The sequence below is a fragment of the Mobula birostris genome, chromosome 14, assembly GCF_030028105.1.
Source record: "Mobula birostris isolate sMobBir1 chromosome 14, sMobBir1.hap1, whole genome shotgun sequence".
NCBI lineage: Eukaryota > Metazoa > Chordata > Chondrichthyes > Myliobatiformes > Myliobatidae > Mobula > Mobula birostris.
In genome coordinates, this window is record NC_092383.1 from 6,998,875 (window position 1) to 7,022,200 (window position 23,326).

General features: G+C 39.1%; 1 protein-coding gene across 7 annotated transcripts in view; it reads left to right on the forward strand.

The window, feature by feature from the left end:
* The window catches only part of iqch (IQ motif containing H), a 190,323-nt gene that overhangs the window by 12,631 nt on the left and 154,366 nt on the right, over window positions 1-23,326 (forward strand). For 6 of the 7 annotated variants that reach the window (XM_072278033.1, XM_072278034.1, XM_072278035.1 and 3 more), the window contains exons 4-6: window positions 1,398-1,518; window positions 7,989-8,105; window positions 21,942-22,062. In XM_072278033.1, coding sequence (XP_072134134.1) covers window positions 1,398-1,518; window positions 7,989-8,105; window positions 21,942-22,062 — 359 coding nt within the window. Of the gene's footprint in view, window positions 1-1,397; window positions 1,519-6,839; window positions 6,908-7,988; window positions 8,106-21,941; window positions 22,063-23,326 lie in introns of those variants that run through there. The other variant, XM_072278038.1, reaches the window with a different exon arrangement.

Sequence of the window (23,326 nt, forward strand, 5' to 3'; positions counted from 1 at the left end):
TATGAGGCCAAGTTGCCAACTCAATGCTCAACCATAGGTGGAAAGCGTGCAAGGAGCCAGCTGGATTTGAACCCAGTACTACTCGCCTCAAAGTCCGGAGCGGATGCCACTACATCACCGGCCAGCTAAGGTGAATGGATGACTGGAATATATTTATAGAACACTTTTTAAAGAAACATAGAAAACCTACAGCATAATACAGGCCCTTCGGCCCACAATGCTGTGCCGAACATGTACCCTTATGAACACGTTATGTACTGTCTTTGGCAGGGGTCCACAGGAGATTTACCAGAATGATTTTGGGAAAGGACAGGGTTAACCATATGAGGAGCTTTTGATGGCTCCGGGCCTGTGCTCCCTGGAGTTTTGAAAGATGAGAAGTGATCTTATTGAAACCTATTGAATGCTGAAAGGTCTAGATAGAGTGGATGTGGAGAACCAGTTCATCCATGTTAAAGCTGTGCTAAACTGTGGTCAGAACTCACATCAGAGGAATCAGCCTCCCCTCCATGGACTCTGTCTATACTTTTTATTGCCTTGGTAAAGCAGCCAGCATAATCAAAGACACCACTCACTACAGACATTCTCTCTTCTCTCCTCTCCCATCGGGCAGAAGTTTGAAAAAAAATCCTGAAAGCTCGTACCACCAGGCTCAAGGACAGCTTCTGTCCCAGTGTTATCAGACCCTGGAACGGACCTTTGGTATGCAAAGGTGGATTCTTGGCTGCACAATCTACCTCGTTATGATCCTGCACTTCGGGAAAGGAGAAGATGGAAGCTAGGGAAATAAAAGTTGAAAGATTCAAGGCTAATAGAAACTTAAAAATAAGCTGATCAAATAATTGGAATTCAAAAATAAACAAACAGCTTTCGGATAGTGCAAGGCAATTGGAGTTCGGAGTTCAATCTTGGGGTCCTTTGTAAGGAGTTTTTATACATCCTCGCCGTGGAATACGTGGGTTTTCCTCGGGTTCTCCGGTTTCCTCTCACAGTCCAAAGATGTACCAGGTAGGTTAATTGGTATTTGTAAATTGTTCAGTCATTGGGTTAGGGTTAAATTGGGGTTCTTGGGGGTTGCCGGGCGGCGTGGCTCAAAGGGCTGGAAGAGCCTATTCCATGCTGTATCTGTAAATAAAAATAAAATAAAATAAAATAAATATATGAGATGAATCCTGCAGATCCCAATGCTGGGTGATACACAGTAATAGTTCATTGTGTTTATTAAACTCTCAGTTTAAAGAATCTTGACTAATCCCATTAGTCATAATTTGCTCTTTAGAGAGCAAATACATATCCCATTAGTCATAATTTGCTCTTTAGAGAGCAAATACATATCTAGTATTTTTTTGTCTCCAAAGCCTATAAGGAACTAAGACTTTTCATTTTTTTTAATGTAGTGCAATTCAATCGGCCAATAGCAAAATAGTAAAGAAACGTGACGTATACCCATCTTTGTGCCAAAAGCATCAAGGTCCTCAGTTGGAAAATGCACCTCGACATATCTCACCAGGAATTCAGGTATCATATACATATTAGTTGGATCTTAATGAAACTATATTAAAATATTGATGAATTTTGTATTTTTTCCTGAGAAAGGTGTCACTTTAAGAGCCATAGCAGTTTAAATGTTGAAAAAGTTTAGAAAAGTCAGTAGAGAAAGATGGAAGCAGGTACTCTTCCTGTAAAGGTTCAAGAGAAATACGACCAAACAATCACAAGATTGTGATCAAGAGCGAGTAGATTGCTGGGCTATATTTATAGGGCATGTACTACAAAGTCATTTTCGTGCAATAGCTTGATTAGGTCTCAGGGAGAGTTTTCTGCCCAATTTTGACCTTTTCATATGGACTGAAACGGAGGCTTCATGGAAAAAGGGCCTCTGAGCAATAATCCCAAATCTGCAGAATTTTTGTTAACAGATTAACTCAGTATGCTGGTATTTTAAAGAAGCATAGACCTGGAGCTCATTTATTCAAGATTGAAATATAGCGTTTAGCTTTATAAGGATAAAGACGTTTTATTTCCCACTTGGACATCAAAACATAGAAATATACAGTGAAATGCATCATCTAGCATCAACAACAAATAGTTTGGGGCAGCCCACAAGTGTCGCTGTGCTTCCAAGTGCCAACATATACATGCCCGCAACTTACTAACCCTTACCCTTACGATTTTGGAATGTGGGAGGAACCGGAGCAAACCCGTGCAGTCATAACAAGAACGTACAAACTCCTTGCTGTCAGCAGTGGGATTTAAAACCTAATTACTGGCACTGTAAAGTGTTACACTAACTGCTTCACTACTGTGTCACCCGTTTATAAGGAATAAGTTCCAGAGTCAATAGAATCGGAGAAAGATACAGAAACAGGACCATCAACCACCCATTTACAGTAGTCCTTTTAAAATCCACTTTTTATACTTCTCACTTTCTCCCCAGATTGTTTACATAGGCCAGTTATTTCAACCAAAGAGGTGCAGGATTCACATACTTAAGAGGTAACTGATCTACATTAAATTCTAAGATATGGCTGAAGTTGAAGAAAATAGTGGTTCATTGGTTCTATAATGTGAGAGCTGTGTCTGATTAGTCAGAAAATTACTTTATACAGGGTATAAAAGTTAGTTACTGTTTATCAGATACTCAAAGAGAGCAGACATACAATCACACACAGTATTTTGTTTCTCAAGGACTTTTATTGAGTCACAGCCCCAATAAATCTTTTGAGGAAGCGGACAGATTTAATTTCAACGAAGTGCCATTTAATAAGCTAGTTCGAGACAAATAATGGCTTTGCCAGTGATGGTCATATCACAAGTAAGAATTAAGTACCTCCCATAATTTCATGCAGATGCTAAGCAATGTAGGAATACAGTTTCGGAATGACCAAGTGTTCTCTGATATCAATTCCAGGTCACTTTGATATATGTGATACCCAAAATAGTTAGTTCATTATCAACACATATGAAATACAGGTCAGGCAACATCTATGGAAAGGAATAAACAGTCGACATTTCTGGCTGAGATCCTTCATTAGGACTTCATCACGAGCATTTTGAGTTTGCGTTACTCTGGATTTCTAGCATCTGCAGAATCTGCAGAATTTCATTAGCCAGCTCAAGCACACAAGCATTTTCTGAGCAGGCTATATAGATAGAAACTGTAGATAATTTTACTTTCCTTTTTGTTTCACACATGCTTCCAGTAATACATAAAGCAATCTATCAAATTAGAATTTTTGTGTTTGCTGATCTAAACCAGGGTAAAATGTTGTGAGGACAGAATCAAGTTTGTTTGAGATGTTCCGTCCCATCAATGCGACCATATTTACAGCGTGGGTCAGGTACCAATGAATTAAAATGCACCCTTCCATCATCGTGAGAGGAAAATAAGTTAAACAAACCACGCTGCTTTGCAGAAGATGCAAAGTCACTCCTTCTATGCAGGCTGAACCAATTTACATTAATTTTAGCTGTAGCACCATTATATTTATATCTGTGGAGTATGAAGACCAACAATAACATTAATTGCTCATTTCTACATGAAAAAAAAGCTGTTAAAAGATATTTCTGAAACCTCGGATGAGCAGAATCTATATTAAAGTGACTGATTTTGCCCAATTGTATTAAACATCAAACCTACGCATCTACATATTACTGCACAGTTTTAGCTACTTACGTACTTGAAAATGCAATAAGAAAAATTGAATTTCCTATCTGAACCAGTCATTTATAGCTTATTAGCATATGTTAGTGTTCACAGACTCTAAAAGGCTTTAGGTTGTTTTACCAGCACGAAATTACATCATTTGGCAGGAATAGAAAACGAGTCATATTTTTGCCTCCAAGCTATTAGTTTATTTCATAAGACACATCTGAAACAAGGTTGGAGTGAAAATGTAATCATGCTACCTTATTGTACTGTAAATACAGGTCTGTGCATTCATGTATGGCACAATTTGATTCCTTATACATTCATCGAAGGAAGGTTGGTGTGATAGATTAGTGTACTTTGTTATAATAATCGAAAGGAAGTACTATAATTTGCTGCTCATTCTGGTGAAGATGTTTAGGTTTATATGTGTGCACAGATAGGGTTCATTTCCTTCTCTTTTTGCTTATACATTAACTTCTTCTTCCCCAGTTTCATGCCTTTGCTGTCCTTCAGGTTACATAACTCCTCCTATAACCACATGTCACCTCTTCAAATCCATCTTTAGGTACTGTGCATAACTGCCTTGATAGTGAAGGAGCTAATGAAAGTTCAAAGTAGATTTATTTTCAAAGTACGTACATGTCACTATATACAACCCTGAGATTAATTTTTTGCAGGCATGCTCAATAAATCAATAACAGAATCAATGGAAGACTTCACCAACTGGGGCGTTCAACCAGTTTGCAAAAGACAACAAATTGTGCAAATACAAAAAGAAATAATAATAATAATAATAATAAAAAATAAGTAATAAATATTGAGATCATGCGTTAAAGAGTCCTTGAAAATGAGTCCATAGGTCCAATGATGAGGCAAGTGAAATTGAGTGAGGTTATCCCTTTGGTTCAAAAGCCTGATGGTTGAGGGGTAATAATTGTCCCTGAACCTGGTGGTGTGAGTCCTGAGCCTCCTGTATATTCTTCCTGATGGCAGCAGCAAGAAGAAAGCAAGGCCTGGGCAGTGGGGGTCCTGATGATGGATGCTGCTTTCCTGCAACTGAGTTTTGTGTAGATGTGCTTAATGGTGAGGAGGGCTTTACCCATGATGGGCTGGGCCGTATCTAAAAACGTACTACTTTTTGTAGGCTTTTCTGTTCAAGGGCATTGGTGTTTCCATACCAGGCTGTGACGCAGCCAGTCAGTATGCTCTCCAAGACACATTTATAGAGGTTTGTCAAAGTTTAAGATGTCATAATGAACCTTTGCAAACTCCTAAGGAAGTAGAGACGCCGCTGTGCTTTGTTCGTAATGCATTTGCATGTTGGGCCCAAGACAACCCCTCCAAAATAATAACACTGAGAAATTTAAAGTTGCTGACCCTCTCTACCTCTGATCTTCCAATGTGGACTGACTAATAGACTCTGATTTCCTTCTCATGAAGTCAATAATCAACTCCTTGGACTTGCTGACATTGAGTAAGGAGTTGCTATTATGCCACCACTCAGCCAGAGTTTCAATCTCCCTCCTATACAGCATTCTGATTCATCACCACCTTTGATTTGGCCAAAGACAGTGGTGTCATCAGCAAACTTGAAAATTTTCTATGTAACTTCTAGAAAATTTGTTTACTTGCCATATCCTCGACATATTTTTGAGGAAGTGGACTGATCTGATTTCAACAAAGTGTCATATAATAAGCTAGTTTGGGACATGATAGTCTAGAAAGGATTAGCAAACAATTTTGGATTGGATGAGGTATTAGTGGGATTCCAGCATATAAGAAGTTGCTATGAATACTATTAGTTCTGCCTGAAGACCAGTAAGTAGTGTGATCCCATAAGGATTAACATTGAAGCTGTTAGGCTTAGCGATGATTTGGGGTGAGACACTAGGCAAATAATAAGTTTTTGATTACTACAAAGATATATGCAGCTATTGCAAACTTAAATGGAAAACTAAGATTGCAAAAGAAACCTTCATCAGCTGGGGGAAAAGGATCAACCTTAAGCCGATGGCTTTTGATATAGAGAAATGTAGCATTGTGTTTATGTGCTGAGCAAATGCCAAGCATGTTTTTATCATGAAGGTTATTGACTGATGTCCAGACTCCATCACTTTGAAACTTCAATGCTGAGCTTGATCGGTGTTATGTAATAGGCGATAGCATGAGGGGTTATGGAACCATGTTGAGCTAATTGAGTTAGGATGCAGATCAACTATAACTGAGGATCTAAATAGCTAATTCCTGTTAGAGTCATAGAAAAGTACAGCTCAGGAACAGTCCATGCCAAAAGAATTTTAATTGCCTACTCCCATCGACCTGCACCAGGACTATGGCCCTCCATATCCCTGCTGTCCATGTACCTATCCAAACTTCACTTAAACATTGAAATCAAGCTCACATCTACCACTTGTGCTGATAGCTCATTCCACGCTCTTGTGACCACCTGAGTGAAGAAGTTTCCCCTCATGTTCCCGTTAAACTTTTCACCTTTCACCCTTAACCCATGACCTCCGGTTGTAGTCCCACCCAACCTCAGTGGAAAAAGCCTGCTTGCATTTACCCTATCAATACCCTTCATAATTTTGTATACCTCTCTCAAATCTCTCAGTCTTCTACATTCTAAGAAATAAAGTCCTAACCTATTCAAACTTTACTTATTACTCAGGTCCTCCAGTCCCAGCAACATCCCTGTAAACTTTCTCTGTACTCCTTCCACCTTATTTACATCTTTCCTGTAGGTAGGTGACCAAAACTGCACACAACACTCCAAATTAGGCCTCATGAATGTCTTGTACAACTTCCACATAACATCCTATTTCCTGTACTCAGTACTTTGATTTTTGAAGACCAATGTGCCAAAAGCCTTCTTTGCAACCCTATCTACCTATACCTATGTATTGATCCGTAGATAGGTTGGAATAAATCAAAGGAATGCATATAACTTAGAACTAAGTTAGATGTCCAAAACTGTTGATAATGAGTGCAGCAATGTGCTAACATATAGTAAGCGCAGATGTGATGCTCCAAGGAGATCTGAAGAACTCCAAATTATACATCACTGCCTGTAATGGTTCAGTGGATATTGAAGAATGCACCTCCCACTTGCTATGTTTTTCCAGGAATAGGAATCATTGAGAAATTTTCCCCGTACGATGGATTCCAGTTAATTGGGACTCGTCGGGCCCAGTACATTTTGGCCCAGTGAAGCAGCTGCCCCAATTAGCTGAAGTTTCACAGAAGTAGTCAAAAAAGGTATAAAAAAGACAAACTACCATTTGTCTAAGTAACAAACATCTATTTAAAAAATTAAATACAGAACAAATTATAACACTTCCAAAACTACTGTAGTACTATGAAACTGTGTATTTGTTCCTAATAGTTATTGACAGAGGAATTCATTCAGTGTATGCTGACATGTTCATTTGATTGACTGTAAATGAACAACATCGGAGCAGATACGAAGTGCAAATAGTGGTCTGCCTTCGAACAGTGCTTTCGATGATTGCATCCTAAAAATCTGCATTTTAATTGAAGCATTCAAGATTATTCTTGATACCTTTAAATTCTTTGTAATTCTTAACTTGTTGAAGTAATGGAATCATTTCATTTTCACACCTGGCCATTTCTGGCATCTCCAAGCCTGAATGCTTGAAACTGCGATGAGCAAAACGGTTCTGAACTGTCTTACTGATTATTACTCACTAACTATCAGTGACAAAAATCGCTACTTTTTGAACACAAACATGCAGGTGATGTTATTTAAACACTTTTTGCTCTGAGCACAATATACTGTTTAATGGCCATGTGGCTGATGCTACCATTTGAGCAGCATAGTGTCCCAAAATAAACAAAGAGAATCCCAGCTATTTTTCCATTTGTTTTTTGGTCTTTAAGATTTGTCCCAAATAAAAGGCTTCCCTGATTAACCAATGGCCCAATTAATTAAAATCCACTGTGTTTATTTTATCTTAAGTTGTTTATTCCCATCTTTGCCTATCTCTGAAGATTACATTGTAGAGGGGATGGTGGAGAGGGGGTTTTGTGTTGGGGTTGGGGGGGGACTAATGGTGAGGAGGAGGTGTGATAGCAGATAGTAATGATATTATGCACTAGACCATTAGAATATTACCATTGTAGGTTTGTATGTTATTGAGTGAACATACTGTAAAGGGGACACTAACATAAAACAAAGTGGGAAGTAAAAACATTTTATGGAAATAGATTCAGTCAGCTCTTTTCATATGTACCTGTTGTACTACTATTGGATCGTTTCCAAGCAAAGAATTCTTCCATAAATACACTTCAATCAGCTATTCTCTCATCTTTTTAACAGCACAAATTAGCCATGGACATGAAGATTTTGCGTGATCCAACTCACCCAAAGAACAGGAGCGTTCTCAATGAGAACTATGGGCTTCAGCTTCCTGTCATTAGGAGCACAGTGCCTGAAGTAAGTGTAGAATTTTATTTAATATTATGACAGTTGACAATGATGGGATTGATACCGGTTATTGAAGCACATTAATTATTTGTTTTCTGCTGCTGATTTTCTTCTGACTTTCAAAAAAAAATGCACATATTGTCAAAACTAAGTGGACATGAGCCCCAGTTGGCACACAGAATTCTTGTTCCCAGTTCATTAGATTTAGAAATCGCTGAATGGTATTGATCTCTATTCATTAAAGTGAAACTTGCTAGTGTCTGCAGAGTTAGGCAGTTCTATCTTGGATACTAGATTGCGTCTCAGCATCTCAGTTTCTTGTTTCTGTCTGTTATGGCAGGAATCAATGCATTTAGAAGATATATCATAGTCCTGTGTGATATTGAGGATGATAAAGGTCCTGCACTGTTGTCGAAGATGAACAGTGAGCTCTCCTGATACCCTATGGACCATTTCCTTTAGACAACAGAATTATATAGAATTTTACACCGTGGGAAGTGTCCATTCAAGACAACAATTTGATGTCATCTCTACAAAAGCGTATCACTGAAGATTTATTTAATCTGTGCCACTAAAAATGAAATAATTGATCAGTCATTTCAGTCAAACTTGTTCATTCTTGTGCTATGCAGTACAACACCACAGCTGTTGAGTTTGGTCGCAATGTATTACATGTGAAGCATTCAAGGTGTGGTTGGAAAATATAAATCCAAGGCTTTTCTTATTTGACTTAGTGTCCTGCCTAACACCCTCACATAGAAAAATTGCACCTTTTATAATTTTTTGTTCATTCAACTTTTTATGTTTATTGTAAAGTGTAAAGCCTGTATCTTAAAATGGAAAACAAGCACAATAGATTCTGAAGATGCTGGACATCCAGAAAAACACACAAAAAATACTGGAGGTCGATGTTTCAGGCTGAAACCCTTCATGAAGACTCATGAAGCATTCTTTTCCATTGATGCTGTCTGTCTGCTGAGTTGTTTGTCAAATGAATATGTATTTGTGAAAGATGCATTATTTCAAGGTAATAGCCGTCTTGCTGGATCAGTTTGCTGGAAATTACAATGTTGTGCAATTATTTTATATGATTCCTTTTGAATAGGATATCTAAGATTATAAGAAATAGAAGGAGGAATAGGTATGCTTTAAGTCAGAGAGTTGATGATTCTGCTTGTGGCCAAGGGAGGTTTGGAGTGTGCCCTATTTGAATTGGAGACGTTTGAGATTTACTGAAGACCCAAGCAGACTTCCCTTCTCTCAACTTTTTCCATGGTGTATCTCTAGGATAAGTGACACTGAACTGTGCGTGCAGATGTTTTGAACTCCAGTGTGATGTGTTGACTCACTAGTGAACTTGATAAAATTGTGCTGTCAATATTGGGTAGAATTGGGGTTTCACCCAGCTTTTTTTGGGGACTTCTATATTCTGATTACTCCTGCCACCACTTGCATAGCTAGACACTGAATTTTGAAAGACAAATATGTCGACCAACATCAAATACAGCTGCAGTCAACCTAATGTACAGTGGCCCAGTAGTGTGGCAATTCGTGCAATTGCTTTACAGCACCAGCAATCACAAATCATGTTGTGTATTTAATATATCAGTAATATAGTAAATATATTGTTTGATTAAGCATTCTTTGTTTAAATAATTCATTATGGGTTATATGTAAAAGTATGTGAATGGCATAGATCATCATGGCACCATGTCATACGTGGGTGTCTCACTTAAAGTAAAAGCAAAACTAAGACATGCATCTCTTGGGCTCCCTTATTTTTATTTCAACTAGTTTTATGTTCTGGAGTTACAAAACATAACAGATCAGGGTTTGATTCTTGCTGCTGTCTGTAAGGAGTTTTTGTACATTCTCCCATGCCTGTATGGGTTTCCTCTGGGTGCTTCATTTCAAAGATGTAGGGTTAGGGTTAGTAAGTTGTGTGCATGCTATGTTGGTACCAGGACCATGGTGACACCCGCGGGCTGCACCAGAATAATCCTTGGAATATGTTGATCGTTGATGCAAAACAATACAGTTCATTGTATGTTTCGATGTACAGATGACAAATAAAGCTAATGTCTACTGTTTAGGTCTGGACATGGCTCGGGTAAGATGAATGTGAAGGCTTTAGAGATGATGCAGAGCTGGGTTACTAAAATGGTTCCAGTGTGAGAAGTCACAGTTACATCAACTAGTGAAGCTTGTTGGCTGAAGGATATGAGATAAAGATGTGTTTGAAAAGATAAGGTCATAGATCATCAATCATCTCAGTGAATGGTGAAACACATCCAAGGAACCAATGCCTTTTCTTAGAGGAGAGAAGACTTAAGGATTATAAAATTAAATAGGTACTGCCTGCTGTGGCAGTTTAATAACCTGAAGATTAATATTTAGGGATGATCAGTAATAGACAAAAAGCAGCATAAGGCAAATCGGTTTTACAAAATACACACTTAGATTAAAGGTTAGTTTTATTTTTCACATGTACATCAAAATATTGAAACAGGTAGTAAAACGTGTTGGCTACAGTCAACATCCAACTCACTCCAAGGTGTGCTGGGGGCAGCCCGCAAGTGTCACCACACTTCCGGTGCCAACATAGCATGCCCACAACTTACTAAGCCTAACCCATACGTTTTTGGAATGAGGGAGGGAACTAGAGCACCCAGAGTCAATCCACGCAGTCACAGGGAGAATGTATAAACTCCTCACAGACAGCAGAGGGAATTGAATTACAGTCTTATAGTTGGTGCTGTCAAACGTTACACTAGCCACTACACTACCATGCCAAACAGTTAAGATTTGGAAATCACTGCCTAATGGGTAGTGTATAAATTCAGTAGTAGCCCACTTAGAAAGGTGCTTGAAGGAGAAGAAAGTTTCTTGGATATGGTAAAAGAGGAGGGTAGAATTAACTGAAATTAGTTTCAAGCGGTTCAATTTAATATCAGAGAATGTATACAGTATACAACCTGAAATTCTTACTCTTTGCAGATATCTACAAAACAAGAAGCCCCATAGAATGAATGGTAGAAACATTAGTACACCGAACCCACCTCTCCCCCTCCCATCGCACAAGCAGTAGCAGAAGCATCAACCTTCCCCCCCCCGCCCTGCTTGTGCCAGCAGAAGCACAGACCCCCCCATCCCCACCACACAAGCAATAGCAAAGCCCCCCCCCCAAAGAGACCTTGATCTGGAGTCTATCAAAGACTACAGTTCAAAACCCAGCACTTCGGCATCTCAGGCAGGCTTTCTCACCTCATCGAAGGAAATCTCCATCTTCAAGAAATAAAGCATAGACTTGAATGACTCTGTGGTCCCTACTGGTGTGTACAGTACTTTTGTATTCAATGCATGTTTTGTAAGGAAACTAAGAACAATTACAACAATCTTTAATGTAAACTTTAATTTTATCAGTCTGTAGATTGTAGAAGGACTGGCTTGCTCGTGACAAATATAATAACTCATGGCTTCCCTCTTACTGTTAGGAACCTCGGAACTCTCTAGCCATATTATTATGTGGGCTGTATTGTGCTGTGGGCTGTGTAATTGTGGAGAAAACCTAACATCGGATGCACTGAATTCAAATTGCTCCTAGTCCCCTGAGCGGAATTGGTGAATTGGGATAAATGCCTTTCCCTCTTCTACAATAATAGAGGAAAGTGCCTCATATGGTTAGCTTCTTTAGGAATGAAAGGACTGACTGTTCTATTGCAGAAAAATATGACAATTATTTTGGGCTCGATTTCAACAAAGCCATGGAGAAGTTTTAGTTTAATGACGGCATCTGCAACACAGATGAAAGTCACTTGCTGTCAGGCTGTTACCTGACAGATTCTTGGCAGCCAAATGAAACTTTGGCAACTGCATGCATGCAGCTCAATAAGTGAAAAATCATTCTGTAAAATGAGAAAATGTGGGCTTTAGTAATTAGAAAATCTAAAATGCCTTTACACCGTCATATTCCTCTCCTGTGCCTACTACACAGAAAATTCAGCCTGGACTGAAATTTGAATTTTGAAGAGGTCCCAAGCTTTGACAACTTAGTGTGTAGAGCTCAACCACTACAGTATCACATTAAAATGAGAAAGTGGAAGAAATATACTGCTTCTTTTATGAGCAATATTTTACATACATTCCTTAAGGTTCCTTCCAGTTAGAACTTTGAAAATGAAGTAATTGGCCAGGAGAAATCCCAGCATTATATTGTAGCATTGTTACTTACCAAGCATATTATCAGACAGGGGCTAACTCCTATGTGAATATTTAATGTGCATATTTTAAGCACTGACATTTTAAAACAAATAGCTTGATGTGGATGTTAAAATATGCCCAGAAGAACTCAGTACAAATGTATTGAAATGTGCCATTGGGAAAATTGAGCCAGAGCGATTCGAGAAATTGTCCTCTTTACCCATCTTCTTTTATTTATTCAGAGAATAGAGCGGAAACAGGCCCTTCCAGCTCTTCGAGCCACGACACCCAGCAACCCACCGATTTAACCATAGCCTAATCACGGGACAATTTACATTGCCCAATACACCTACTAATTGGTACACCTTTAGACTGAGGAAACTGGAGCTCCTGGAGGAAACACACATGCACACGGGAAGGAACATTTAAACTTATTTACAGAGGACAGCAGAAATGAACTCTGAAGTCCCGACACCCTGAGGTATAATAGTGCTGTGATAGTTAAAACAGGTAATTCTTTCAACTGCAACAACCAGCTGTTTTCAGCAAATAGGTGCAAGCAAAGTTTATCCAATCACAAACAAGGGAAAATCTGCAGATGCTGGAAATCCAAGCAACACACACAAAATGCTGGAGGAACTCAGCAGGTCAGGCAGTCCTGCCGAAGGGTATTGGCCTGAAATGTCAACTGTACTTTTTTCCATAGATGCTGCCTGGCCTGCTGAGTTCCTCCAGCATTTTGTGGGTGTTGCAGGCATAGTTTAAGTACCTATGTATAGACTAAGGTCAAACGAAGTGAAATACCCTTACATGTTAACTCTGATCCATTTATCACAGCAAGGAGGCATGAGTGATTAGCCTTGTTAAGGATGTGTGGAGGATTACAAATAACTTGTTAAAGGTCAGTAGAAATGATTCCAAATATATTACAAGGAGATGTACAGTATATAGAATATGAATCCTAAAACAGTGCTCTATTTGTTGCTAGTAACAAAATGAAATGGAGCATCACCAGAATATTAACAAAGGTGATAAAGGTAACAGAATTTTGAGTTGCAGAGCGTCATTGCCTCATATAATCTAGTGTAAAGGGAGGTGGTGTTTGCATGTAGTTAAAGGACTTAGAATAAACTAAAAAGGAACTATCCTAGATACTGATGCAAAGCACCCCAAAAACCACAGCTTGCAAAGTTTAAGTTCTATTGGCATTGCTGTGACTGAACAGGGTGTCATCTAATCTACCAAAACTTGCCTCAGTTGATATATGAATAAGAGTAAAATGGAGTCATTCAATCATTTGGTTGAGCAATAACAAATTAGATCTGTTATCCCCCATCCAGTTTACCCCTCCCCTGACTTGACTGGCTAATTTGATATTGGGTCTTTAAGACCATTTAGTCCCAAAGTCTCTGCTGCCAAAGGCTATTCAGTTGTCAATATGTGACATTTCACGAGTAGGTTATGAAATTGTGCTAGCTACAATTGAAATACAGGATGATTACAGGTATAGATAGAGTGGACAGCCAGAGACTTTTTCCCAGATTCGAAATGGCTATCACGAGGGGCATAACTTCAAAAGGTGTTTATAAGGAAGTATAGGGGGATGTCAGAGGAAGGTTCTTTACACAGAGTGGTAGATGTATGGAACGCGCTGCAGAGGTGGTGGTAGAGGCAGATATGTTAGGGATATGTTAGAAACTCTTAGATATGCACATGGATGAAAGAAAAATGTTAGTGTTATGTGGAAGGGAAGGGTTAGATTGATCTTGGAGTAGGTTAAAGGGTAGGCACAATGTTGTGGACTGAAGGGTCTGTACTATGTTTGTACCTTTGTTCTCTATAACTGATTTCTTGTTCTGCCAACTTATGAGCATGCCTTACAAGAATAGGTTGAGTGAACTTGGCTTTTTCTCCCTGGAGTGATGGAGGATGAGAGGTGACCAGATTGAGGTGTATAAGATAATGAGAGGCATTGATCATGTGGATAGTCAGAGGCTTTTTCCCAGGGCTGAAATAGCTAACATGAGAGGGCACAGATTTAAGGTGCTTGGAAGTAGGAACAGAGGAGATGTCAGGGGTAAGTTTTTTTACGCAGAGAGTGGTGAGTGCATGGAATGGGCTGCCGGTGACTGTGGTGGAGGCGGATACAATAGAGTCCTTTAAGAGATTTCTAGACAGGTACATGGAGCTTAGAAAAATAGAGGGCTATGGGTAACCCTAGGTAATTTCTGAAGTATACGTATGTTCAGCATAGCACTGTGGGCCAAAGGCCCTGTATTGTGCTGTAGGTTTTCTATGTTTTTACATGTAAATAGGCTTTAGAAGAGCAAGAATTTTAACCTTGTTTCTAACTTCTGCAAAAGGTAAGACATCATTGACAGTATGCACTTGTCATTTATGCCATTTATCTAAATGGTTTACTACTCAATTTTAGTCCTTATTCTTCCTAGTTTATCATTGTGTACTTGTATATAGTCTGTAGCAGTTTTTCAGAGTCCCTATAATTGCAAATGTCAGGGTGGTAAGGAGTTGCTGAGTCATTTGGCTTGTCGCCTATACCTGCATTTTTCATTGACACACATTTATCAGTGCCAGAATCTTTACTCCTTAAGTTGCTAAGGTCCTAGAACTTTTTGAGGCATTGCTCAAAGCTACTTTTGTAGTTCTTCATGGTGATATTTGACGGCTGCTGACTTCATCATTTCTCAGCTACTTTGTTTCTTCATATGTTGTCCCTGCTGAGACAAGCTCACTGATATAAACCCATCTAAATCTGATGCAATCGACTTCTATGTAGTCTACGAACCTTTGACTGACCACAAATTTAGAGATATTACAGTTGAAAATTGGATTTTTGACATGAAATCTAAGCAAGCATGAGACTATTTGAGGAATACTCTCTGCTGGTGTTTCCTGATCAATAGAAAATTGCAAATCTCTGCCCCTAATTAGCACATAAGAAGCCAAGGGAAACTCAGAAGACAATTTAATCACAAGACAATTTACAGAGACCATTAAATGTACTAACTGGTACGTCTTTGGACTGTGGGAGGAAACCGGAACAAACGAAGGAAACCCACGCAGTTCATGGGGAGAACGTACTAACTCCTTACAGACTGTACTGGAATTGAACTTCAAACTCAGGACTGTCCGGAGATATAATAGCATCACGGTAACACCATACTACTGTGGCACCCAGGTTGCCAGGTTTTTGTACCTACCCTGTTGATGGAAAGCAGATGTTAATGGTTACAGCTGGTTTTTTTAATCTTCTGCGTGCTGCTCATACTGCAGCCAACTTGGCCTAGACGTTCAGTTGAAGCTGCTTTTTTTCAGTGCCACATGTTTAAAAAATCATCTTTTTTTTAAATCTTGAGTGGAATGCATTTGGGATCAATTCTGGGTTGAGAGCCAGCACCCTGGAAATTCAACTAGTCGCAATCTGTCCTTGCACTCCCGACCTGATTTCCGTGTCAGTTGCATAAGGGTTGAAAGCATTCCTGTCATGTAACTGATACAGAAATGTCTCACACGACGTTTTTTTTGGAATATTGTGGTGAAAATTAGGCAAATTTGTGTTTCATTTATTTATTTAGAGATATGGCGCAGTAACAGGCCCTGCTGGCCAAACAAACCCACGACATCCAATTACACACTTGTGGCCTATTACCCTACTAACCTGTATGTCCTTTGAATGGAGGATTGGAGGAAACCAGAGCACCCGGAGGAAACTCATGCAGTCACGGGGAGAACATAGAAAATCCCTGCGGACTTCGATGGGAATTGAACTCAGGTCGCTGGTGCTGTCATAGCGTTTCACTAACCACTGCACTACCGCCCCTGTTAGAGTAGTCAGCAGTATTCCCTACAACACATCATTGGTTTGGGATTGGGATTAAATCCAGTGCACTTCCTATAGTGAGGGGGACAACCCTACCGCAAGACACCAATCTCCCCTCCTCACCCCACTTCACCATCTGATTTCTCCCTCTCTCTGAAGCCAGCCCCACTCCTTGATCGTCCATCTGACCCCTCCCTCCTCCTCCCTAGTCTCAGTCAACAAAGGCCAGCGACGGAACACCACTTCGGTCATTCCTGCTAGGACCATAGACCAATAAAGCATGGATATGCAGTAGGTCCAACCAGTCCATACCAGTCGCGGTGCTCACATAGCTAGTCCCAATTACCTGCATTCAGCTCATATTCCTCTCAACTCCAACCATCTGTATACCTATCCAAATGCTTCTTAAAGTGTATTGTTATACCTGCTTTAACTACTTCCTCCGGCAGCTCATTCCATGTACTCGCCATCCTCTGCACAAAAAAATAGTTGCCTGTCAGGTGCCTTTTAAGACCTTTTCCCTAGCTTTGTACTTCCATACCCTGGAGGAAAAGACTGTTACTATTCTCTTTAACTTTACCTCGCATAATTAAAAAATTTATATAAGGTCACTCCTCATTCTCCTCTGTTCCAAGGAAGAAAAAACTTAGGCAACACACATCAAAGTTGCTGGTGAACGCAGCAGGCCAGGCAGCATCTCTAGGAAGAGGTGCAGTCGACGTTTCAGGCCGAGACCCTTCGTCAGGACACCTGAAACGTTGACTGCACCTCTTCCTAGAGATGCTGCCTGGCCTGCTGCGTTCACCAGCAACTTTGATGTGTGTTGCTTGAATTTCCAGCATCTGCAGAATTCCTGTTGTTTGCAAGAAAAGACAGCCTTGCTAAAGTCTCCCCATAACCAAGACCCTCTAGTCCTGGCAATATCCATATAAATCTCTTCTGCACTATTTTTCCAGTTTACCATGTCCTTCCCATAACAGAGTGATTAAAAGTTATGCACAGTACTCCAGATGTGGCTTCGCCAATGACTAAATATATCAGAGGTCATGAACCTGACTCCAGGTACAGATCTTAGCTAAGTCCTGCTACTAAACCTCCCTCACATTCATCTGAGCTGGCTTCGCACAAAAGATCACTTTTTCTGGTTATGAAAATGCAACATCTCATCTGTAGTTGAAACAGTCCTCGATGCAATAGCAAAGGTACCAGTTGGATACAATAACATTTTTTGGCACTCTTTACCTTTGTGATTAGAAGGATGGTGAGTATGTTGATGCAATGCTTAATGGAAAATGATTTCCTGTTATGCCCACTATATTATTGAAAGGCTAAATATTTGTAGAAACCAACACCTGGACAATATACCCCCTCCTGTTAGGCTTCATTGTAGCTTGAAACTACATTTTAATTTAAAGCTTTATAAATATGCAAGTGTGGAGGTGGCCTGCCCTTTGGTTGGAGGTCTGTCTGTGTATGAGGGGGTGGGTGGAAGATTGGGAAGGGACTTGTTTTGCTGTTGTCTTTTGTGCTGGTGTTGTTGTTGTTGCTGCTGCTGTCTTGTTTTGTGTCTGTGTTGTGTTGGACATTGTGGGCATACTATGTTGGCATTAGAATGTGTGGCGACACTTGCAGGCTGCCTTCACGTGTTGGTTGTTAATGTAATGACACATTTCACCGTGTATTTTAATGTAGATGTGATAAATAAATATTGAGTCTGAATGGAGGTTGAAGGCATGGAGCCGGCCTGTCCTAGGGTTAGAGGACTATCCATGTGTGACTATGAGACAGGGATCTTGTTTTGCTGTTGTTATGTTGATGCCAGAATGTGTGGCAACACTTGCGGACTGCCCCCAGCACATCCTTAGGTAGTGTTGGTGGTTAACACAAATGACACATTTCACTGTATGTTTTGATGTGCAGTACAAGTGATAAATAAATGAATCTGAATCTGAAGTTGAATCTGAAATAACAGCAACATATAATTTATATCTCAGGATAGTTTCAGTTTTAGAAATGCATTTTTCTTGCATCGTAAGAATTTTATTAGCTTTACCTTTTCTGTCCATCCTTCAAAATATTGTCCAATATTGACATATAATTTCTTTCCTTTAAGTATAATAAGTATTAACACTAACATACTCCATATCACAACCTTCATTTCAAAAGTAAAACAGACTGAATTTGAAACAATAATTCATTTATTTGTTCCATTATTGTGTTTTAATGTCTTACTAGAAGTATGAGGATTTTTGGAGGTTGTGTTGGTTTTTATCTTAAAGTTAAGGTACACTTTTGCTCTTCTGAAATATGACCTTGTTCATATAACTTAGATGTTTTGATAGCCTGACAATATTTATAAGGCTGATTTTTCAGACATCTGTTTTTATGTAAGCAAACCAACAAGGCTTCAGTTTAGATTCAAGTTATTGAGCCCAACTAAGGAAATATTTTTGTACCCATTTGTAAGTACTATGTTTTGAATGAACACTATTCTTGCACAGCCAGACTAACTGGATTTTCATCGTTTATACTCATATTGCTCATCAGCTGCTTGTGAAATGTGAAATGAGATTATTACAGGTGTATTAAAATCGGTAATTTCCCTTGTTGATCCCATTAGCAAATTTGTGTTGCACAAACTCAGCTACAGTAAAGTCGAGACATGCTCAATTATGATTATTAAACACTGCCAAAAATATGATTATTCACTCTTTGAGGAGAGAAAGGAAAATGTTCCCCAATGTATAATCTCATCCGAAGCTTGGCTAGTAGTGCTGTGCATAAAACCAACCATGATATTAGTAGGAAGATTATTGTAATGCAGTCGTGCAGGCATTGAAATGCAGTAAAAAATACTTTGTTAGAATAAGCTTAACAAAACTGAAACTATTGATTATTTTAAACGTGAGATTCTGCAGATGCTGGAAACGCAGAGCAACACACTCAAGTTGCTGGAGGAACTCAGCAGGTCAGGCAGCATATCGAGGTCTTGGCCTGAAACATCGGCTCTTTATTCCTCTCCATTGATAGAGCCTGACATGCTGAGTTTCTCCAGCATTTTGTGTGTGTGTGTGTATTATTGTTGCCCCTTGTATTTGACTTGTGCACCGTTCATTTTCTATTCTTTACTTATTATAATGAGTGGGGTTACTTTGGAACCGATCATTGTTTCAGAGAAATAGTCAAGTTGCTAAAATATGTTTGGTAAGTTAAGAATTGGATGATTGCAGTCTAATCAGTTAATAGTCATACTTATAGGGTGGAACAGCAGTTAGCACCACAGTTTACAGCCTGCTGTAAGGTCGGGGTTTCATTCTAGTTGTAAGGAGTTTGTAATGCTCCCTGTGACTGTATGGACCTCCTCTGGATGCTCCGGGTTTTTTTCTACATTCCAAATACATATGGGTTAGGCTTCATGAGTTGTGGGCGTCCTACGTTGGCACTAGAAGTGTGGCGACACTTGTAGGCTACGCCCTGCACATCGCTGACACAGGCAATACTTTTCACTGTATTTTTTGCTGAAAATGTAATAAATAAAGCTAATTATATTATAAACAGGAGAAATACTGCAGATGCTGGAAATCCAGAGCAACACATAGAAAATAATGGAGGAACTCAGCAGGTCAGGCAGCATCTTTGGAAATGAATAAACAGACAACATTTTGGGCCGAGACTGTAAAGAGTCTCTCCAGCATTTTGTGTGTAATTATACTAAATCTTTAATCATATATTTTTCCACATACACATTTGTCATAATGGCACCTTTTAAAAGCTGGATTAGTAGCACTGCCATATCCCTCCATTACATGACTTTTTACATTTCATTAGAACCACTTGACTTGTTTATTAGCCAATATTACTCAGCAATTTCATTCTAATTGTTTAGGATATATTTTGTGTTTTTTTTTGAGGTGCTTGCAATAAATGCATTTCAAATGGAGGGATGAAAATTGTGACTGAAAAGCAAATTCAGCTGCTGAAAAACGCTATTTGAACGTATCTAAATACAAATAATGGTAATGTTATTTACCAGTAGCCATTGTGCATAAATATATCATGGTTCTATTCATTTTAATTTTTGGCATTTCATAAGAAATATTGCAGTCAATATTTATGGATTGTTCCTGTAATATGTGATCTAGCTTGTGTCTAATCCATTAGGTTTTGGATTCACTGCAGTAATTCAAAAATTGCATTCAGAAAATCTTTACAAGAAATACATAAATTAATGCAGTGTCATAACAAAAATTGGAGATAGTTGCCAAGACAGAACTAAGGAACAGATGAGTACAATTTTACTCTCAACCAGGCATTGGGAAGTGAAGGTCACCCCCATCTCTTATGACAGAAGAACATTTGTTGGTAAACAAATTAATCTTTCTAAAGGTCACCATTTGTTTTAAGTTTTTATCCAGCGCTTGTCATCTGGAATATAAGACAAGTCTGTCATTCAGCCACGCAGGGTGCAACAGAAACGTGCTGCATGGATGCAGTAATGGTGTTCTAGTATGTTTCAGCATTCTTCAGTATCATGGTGCCTGATTGGGATGCTATGGGCTGTTGGTTTACAGCTGTCTGTGGGCATGATAGAGGTCCAGCTATGAATTACAATAAGATTGGTCCGTACTTTCTGACTGGTACAAGCTGGACTTCTGCCTGGAACTGACGCTTTCAACATTATCAGCCAACACATATCCTTTTTTTTTCCTTTTTCACTCACTTTCTCTTCATGCTACCTCAGCATTTTTTAAAAAATTCTCATACAGCAGCACCTGAAATTTCAATAAAGTTCTCGATCAATTATATTCCGAAGGCAATCTGTGCTACATCATAAAGGTCGCCTCTGCAAACGTAATGAAATGGGAATTATTTGCTCATTTGAATTCAAGTTTCTATATTTGTTCCCCATTGTATTGTTTTTTCTTACTGGGTATTATAGTAATTTTTCTGATTTTTAGAAACTTTTCATTTCATTATTTCTGAAAGGATCTTTGTTTTACAGAATTTTTTTACATGAGCACAAGATTTTTGCACAGAACTGTATATCACTACAAAAGATTATTGCAGACAGTGATTAATTTTCATGTGGCTGTTAATGGAATATTTTAAACTGGTGGTTGCCAAGTTTAAGGAAAAGAAGAGACAGTGGAACTATAAGACCAATTCTTCTATTTTTATACCAGTTTATTTTCTCTATGCGAACAGATATAACTGCGCCTCATGATAGCATCTCCTTTCTTACGAAAGATTCTGCAGATGCTGGAAATCCAGAGTAATACATACAAAATGGAGGAACTCAGCAGGTCAAGCAACACCTATGAATAGGAATAACAGTCAACTATTCGAGCTGAGACCCTTCATCAGTCCTGAAAGGTTGACTGTTTATTCCTCTACATAGACTTTCTTTTTGTTATGTGCCAAGGAGAAACTGTGACTCTTTCATTATCTCCCAAGCAGACAGCCCATAAACAAAAGCTGCTAAGAAACACGAGTGTATGTGGATGATTCTTAGACACGCTTAATCATCATTAAGATAAATCTGTCATGGACACAAGTTATCATTCTAATGGGGTGCATATTCCATAACTGAAATGAACTGAAGAAACCTAAAATATTTTGTACATTTTTCACATACATTGTAATTACAAATAGAAAGCCTTCCAAATGAGCTATTGATTTTTGGCTGATTTGTGTGCACTACTCATGTTTATTACTACTGATGCACATGAAATTTGTTTTAAAAGTTTATAGAAGTGTCTAATAAAATGAAAATAAAAATCTCATTCATAACTTCTTTCCAACAGGCACCTTTACAAAAGCTTGCTAAAGGTACGACAGTTGCTCCACTCACAGTTTTGCCATCTTCTCACCGTGAGGACCCATCTCTCCTTCCTCCATTTGTATCTGAAAAAGATGCAAAGAAAGGTCAGTAATATTACAGGAGATCCCAGGATGTTACCATCAATGAGACCAGGTAGGAGGTGGATGACTGTAATTTGTGCAAATGTGTTAGCAGGCAGGTCAATGGAGCTAGCATTTTTACATCAACTTGGATACAGAATCAACAATTGAATCTTCTACAGCAGAGTTCACATGTAATTATGCTTTCCTCCATTATGGTTCTAATTCTGAACATTTGATGGCTCTGAACCTGCACTTGCTGGAGTGTAGAAAACTGATCTCATTACAACCTATCAAATATTGAAAGGCCTAGATAGAGTGGATGTGGAGAGGACTTTTCCAAGAGTGGGAGAGTCTAGGACCAGAGGGCACAGCTTCAGAATTGAAGGACATTCCTTTGGAACATAAATCAGGAGGAATTTTTTTTTGAATCTGTGCAATTCATTGCCATAGTTGGCTGTTGACACCAAGCCACTGGGTATATTTAAAGCTGAGGTTGATAGGTTCTCGATTAGTAAGGGCGTCAAAGGTTATGGGGAGGTTAAGAAAATAGGTTTGAGATGGATAATAATTCAGTCATGATGGAATGGCAGAGCAAAGTCAATGGACCAAATGTCCTAATTCTGTTCCTATGACTACCCTAGTTCCCTCACATTCATGCCTCATTTATCATGTGCACTTGGCATCAGTTTCAGGGTTTGTGCTTTCCAGGTGAAGAACAAGTGATTTACATCTTCTGAAAAGTTGGCCTCATCTTCCTGAATCCAATAAAGAAACGTTTTAATCCATGATAATTCAATGAATCATGTAAAAAAACATGAAGGAGAGGAACATGCAGTATCTTTGAGAAGGGAAATCAGAGAAGCGAGTATATAAAAGAATGTGCAGATGAGAGGGGAGTAGGAAAGGTAAAAGAGAATAGATGCCAATCCTCTGCCTGTCAGCTTCTACATTGCCATCCACTGTGATCATGCTAATCTCCATTTCTATGGAAAGGTCTTTTCCCTGTTGAATGATTCCAAAGTGCAAAACCCTTTATAGTTTGCTGGCTGCATTTAAGTGGAGCCTGGTGTCACTAGCACTTCAACCTTCACAAGCTTCCCCCCGCCTCCCCCATCAATAAAACACAGTGAAAGGGCAGCAGGCACATTACGAGCCACCAGTAATGATCTTAATGAAATTCCAGCACTGTCTTGGTACCACATGAACAGACATGATCTAATCTGTAGCCCTCTCAGTGTGGACTGTTTGTACCTATTATGACAGGAGTGAAGTCCAGAATCTGCCT